At 41.2% G+C, this 4980-nt stretch overlaps 1 protein-coding gene and 1 non-coding gene across 4 annotated transcripts; both read right to left on the minus strand.

Annotated features, from left to right (window-relative positions):
• Positions 1–620: 620 nt before the first annotated feature.
• Positions 621–3504, minus strand: LOC124693770 (cysteine synthase, chloroplastic/chromoplastic-like). 3 transcript variants are annotated; one of them, XM_047227140.1, is made up of 8 exons: positions 3317–3503; positions 2893–3216; positions 2462–2589; positions 1986–2188; positions 1648–1773; positions 1350–1508; positions 985–1178; positions 621–910 (listed from the first exon to the last, which is right to left on the minus strand). In XM_047227140.1, the coding sequence occupies exons 2-8, from the start codon at positions 2980–2982 to the stop codon at positions 785–787; spliced, it is 1026 nt and encodes a 341-aa protein (XP_047083096.1). In that variant the 5' UTR covers positions 2983–3216; positions 3317–3503; the 3' UTR covers positions 621–784. The 3 variants fall into 3 exon arrangements, with proteins under 3 accessions (XP_047083096.1, XP_047083097.1, XP_047083098.1); XM_047227141.1 differs by having other exon boundaries at positions 2825–3504; XM_047227142.1 differs by lacking the exons at positions 2893–3216; positions 3317–3503 and adding an exon at positions 2753–2834.
• Positions 3329–3525, minus strand: LOC124685605. The gene has a single exon (XR_006997582.1). It is a non-coding gene; the product is annotated as a U2 spliceosomal RNA (small nuclear RNA).
• Positions 3526–4980: the final 1455 nt, after the last annotated feature.

A 4980-nucleotide genomic window follows, 5' to 3' on the forward strand; every position in this document is an offset into this window, starting at 1 on the left:
TGCTACTTAAGGAAACAGTCTTCTCTGGTCAGTTGGTCAGCGGATGCGAGTGACACGTTGGCATGACACCTCGACACCTTGCCCGAGGCATTGAGCTGTGCGAGCTGCATGCCTCTGACCTAGGCCATTGAGCAAATGAATCAGATTCAAAATTGTTTCCAATTGCTGGTTTTTTTTTTGAATATCATATACTCCCTGGCATGTCCCGCTTAAAAGTCACGGAAAGATTCGAGAAAAAAATGACGATCTAGATAAACATGTATCAATGATATCACAGAAATTCAAATCCAAATTGCAAAAGTAACACAGGAAACTAAAGAAGACGGTATACTATACGAGTAGTAGTTGACTTAAGTTTGCTTTTGTTTCATGTGTTTTTGTCAACCGTGTGTGTAATATATAGAACGGCTCATGTTCTCGATCATTCCGCGGATGATGCTGTTGAAGGTGCCTGGTTTGATGTAGTCCCGGAGATCAACCAGGCTACTAGTATTTGTGATGAACTACATGTGGATTAATCAATAAAGTGTCCTCCTTTACCAGTAACAATATTTTCAAATCTCGATCCCAGTAGTAAAGTGGACCCTGTATTAAATTATTATTATTATTATTATCCTACGGAAAAGATAGCAAGCTTTTATTGGCATACCATCTCTTTCGGTCAACAAGGCAAACTCTGCTTAGCACCAAGAGAAAGAAGAGACCTTGGGCTGACACTTATTACAAAGGAAAAAATAGCACATTTGCTGGAACTGTTACATGCAAATGAGAGCTGCCCAATTCATCAAAAGCTCATGTTGTCACATTCCTCCCTAACAAGTGCAAAGAGATCAGAGTTCATGTATCTCTCGCCAGCGCTGGGGAATATGGTAACAATCATCTTCCTCTCGTTCCCTTCTCTCTCTGCAATCTGAAATCAGAACGGCACAGCCATTGAGATGACAATCTATGTAACCTGGTAAGTTCAGATCAGCAGTCAGTTACCTTGATACAGGCAGCTACGTTTGCTCCGGAGGATATGCCAACCAGCAGTCCCTCCTCCTTGGCCAGCCTCCTAGCCATTGCCATAGCTTCCTCAGTGTTTACCGTCACGACCTCATCGATGACCGATGTGTCCAGGACCTCGGGTATGAAACCTGCCCCTGTACCCTGAATCTTGTGTGACCCTGGTGAACCACCTGAATGGAACAGCAAACGCTTCTGATTAATATTATGTACATTCTGAAGGTTTTACACTAAATCACTCACAACTCAGATTTTTTATGTGTGGAACAGTCCCTGACTTGGAACTGGTACATGCATACTTTTTGTAGACTAAGTACTAGTACAAAATGTTGTCACGGGTTTACCTGAAATTACAGCGCTTTCTGAAGGTTCCACGCACACTATCTTTATGGATGGATTCTTCATCTTGAGGTACCTACCTACACCTGTCAATGTGCCTCCTGTACCAACAGCGGCAACAAACGTATCCACTTTGCCTGCTGTGTCCTTCCATATCTCAGGTCCTGAAGTTTGTTTCAGAAAATGCAATGGAGTAAAATGATCATTCCCTTAAAATGATCATTCCCAAGAGTATCATGCCAAAACAAACGAATCACAATAGGTGTAAAACATGAAAAGATGCCTTTTTTCTGATATTAGTACCGGTCCATTTGAAGTGCGCATCTGGATTTGCTGGATTGGTTACTTGATTAAGACAGTGAGAATTTGGTATAGTCTTCATCAGCTCCTCCACCTTGCCAATCATTCCCTTAAACCCAGTTGCAGGATCTGCCGTACACGAGAGACATACATTACTTAACACTTATCAGAGTGTAGATGTTCTGCAAGTGAATCAGTAACCGTCAATATGCTAAAACTACATAAACAGCTAGCACAAATACAATATAGAAGCAAAAATAATCTGCAATCCAGCTGAAGAAATATTTAAGTAGTAACTGAGTTTCAAACCATTTGTAGGTGCTGAAAATCCTTGTTCGCACCTGTTAATATCAATTCAGCACCCAAAAATCTCAAGAGCATCTGCTTGTCAAGTGAATATTTTGCGGGCATGACAGCGATAAACCTGTAGCCTTTCTGAACAGCGATGAACACCAATCCAATCCCCATATTGCCGCTCGTTGGCTCGATCAGTGTCGTAACTCCAGGAGAGATCAAGCCCTTCTCCTCTGCATCTTCAATCATTCTGCGGAGATTTTTTGCAGGCAATACCAGAGTTACAGCTGGTTACATTTTCTTTTATTTTATATTCAGAAATAGGAACGGTGTTAGATTGTTCATTTAGGTAACTGAAGCTGAAATACACACTGGTGCCACCAGTAGCATGTGTTGTATTGATAGAAATGACACCGATTACAGTTCTTTTTTTTTTTTGAGAAAAAGAAGTGATACATAAATTCAGAAAGTGAACTAACTACAACAGCGAATCATAAATGAATGAAGGATTGTATTCGCGCACCGGAGAGCACTCCTGTCCTTAACCGAGCAAAGGGGTTGGTATGCTTCCATCTTCCCAACCAGCCTAGCTTTGACGCCGTCTTTCTTAGCAATGTTCTTCATTTCTACAAGTGGCGTCCAACCTATGAGCTGAAGAAAGGTACTAAATAAGTACGCATCAAGAAATAAATGATAAAATTACATGCATATTGATCCACTATCAAAGATTATCTTGTTAACTAGTTCTTCCCAATCAAGAACTCATATTCTTCTACTAATTCAAGAACAATAATTCTATAGTTCATATTAGTACCTAAATAAATGCTGAACAAGGAAGCAAAACTTGACTGAAAACAAGAAGGGGAGCCACAAACATCAGCATCACCTAACCATTCCCTAAAAGAGAGGACTGAGGACAGGTCTGGAGCGAAGAGGGGGAGAGGATTGCGGCACCTCGGTGACGTTGGAGGCGATGTTCTCCTCCCGGGAGGAGAGAAGAGACGGGATGCCTTTCCTCCCATCTTCCTCCGCTGCCATTGCCATACCTCCCCTCACCTTTCTCTGCCTGTTGACTATTGATGTCCTCCCGCTCCAGCTCTTCCCAGGCGCTGGGTGTGTGGGATTTATCCAAAACGAATTGAATAGCTTTCCCCGTCAGCATACAGGATGATGGTGGTGCTGCAGGCTGTGCAGACCACTGATGCCTGGGGTCGATGCGGTCCGTATCACGCCTGTCCGAGACAAGAAATCGACAACTAGTTATCTGTTCCTTCGCGACTAGCAGCAACAAATCAGCAAAAACAAGAGCGTTCTCAGTTAACCAGTAGTTTACACAGCTAGTAGTTATTAACTGAAAACAATGTTAGCCAAAATTTACTTTCAGACTTGGTTGGGGTGCGCTAGGCCCAGGCAGCAGTGCAACGCCTGGGCGACACGCAAGAGCCCCGGCAGCAAGCTACCGTGGCGGGCTCTCCCCCACAAAAAATAAATTTAATATCTTTGTGGGCACATGGCCCACATATCAGATATTAAACTGATAAGAACAGATACTACACTTGATCTTAGCCAAAAGGCCGAGAAAGGTATGAGTTGCATTGACGAGCCGGGTCTCCTTATATAGCATTCCTTGCCCTGCGCTGCTCCTTCCGTCCGCGAGGTGGGACTAAACTTACTCTCTTCGCTTCTGCCGTTCCGTGAAGTCATACCACTTGCCACCTGCACGCTTTGGGCCCGAATCTGAGAGCCCGTAGCAGGCCTATCGAGCTACAGCGTGGGCTTCTACCCCCTTTCGTTTCCCCTGCGCCTTTCCCTTTTTTCAGTTATATAGGAGATCAAAATGGCAAGTGCCCAACGGAGTTACTTCACACTAGTCACTAAAATGCAGCTATAGACTGAAACGCATGGGCTGAAAGAGATGTGACAGTATAGGCTGTATAGTGGAAAAGTGTATTTGACACATGAACACCAGTGCTCCTGATTTTTAAAAATCAAATTTTTTGGATTTGAAAAAATATGAAATTAAATACCCACATATATATAAACATTCTGAAGATACGGTAGAAATTTTGAAGAAAAATATGTTAGCTATACAAAAAAGATAAATTTCTGACAAACATATACCTCTATACGTAGCCACAAATTTGTTATTTTCCTGTAGCTCAAAATACAATGCAATTTCTACCGAAACTTTGCATGATTATTCAGAATATGTGTATCTATTCATGGAATAAATGTGATGATTTTTTGAAATGCATAAATTCAGTTTTTAAATATTTTAAAAACTGAGAGCACTGGTGCTCATGTGCACCAAATTTGTTTCCCTGTCTAGTGAACTTTATGCATGTGACCGGCACTGTAAATTTGATTTTCCATGTGTATTCAACATATGTAACAGGAAACTGGTCTCGCGGCATTCGTGCTTAATAAAACTTATTACTTATGATTAGATTTTGGATCACTCATGACAATATATAAATAGAGTATTGTTGATCAATGGTTTATCTTACCGAATTAATAGATTATTTTGTATTGCCCTTTTATGCCTCGCGACTATAGTCTTCATTGGCCAGTGTCTTAAAGATGGCTTGAGTTGATCCTATTTGCATTTTATTTTTCTATTTTGTATTTGTGGGAGATGTGATTAGGTTTATTGATAGTTTTTTGTGTTCTAGTCTTTAGAGAGCTTTACTGGGATGTAAAGCTTTGTTTCAAAGGATGACATATAATTAACGATGTGCGTCCATATGCAATACTAATAGTTTGTCTAGTTATGTTCTTCTTGTCTAGATTAAAAAAATCGAAATGAGGCGTCCCCATCCTTTGCATCAGATGATGCACACAGCCGGGTCTAGATGACTTATTCAATATGTGTTTTCGCTCATTGGATTTTTGGGACCAGTACATAAGTCCAGACAACCAGGCTTATATGAAAAATCAACTTACCAAATTAATCGCCTCAGGTATTCCTCTCGATAGAAATAATGTCATTTAGTAGGTCCTAGGCATCAATAGAGACCATCAACGATAGTTGTTGGTGTCGGT

The sequence above is a fragment of the Lolium rigidum genome, chromosome 1, assembly GCF_022539505.1.
Source record: "Lolium rigidum isolate FL_2022 chromosome 1, APGP_CSIRO_Lrig_0.1, whole genome shotgun sequence".
In the NCBI taxonomy this organism is placed as follows: Eukaryota; Viridiplantae; Streptophyta; class Magnoliopsida; order Poales; family Poaceae; genus Lolium; species Lolium rigidum.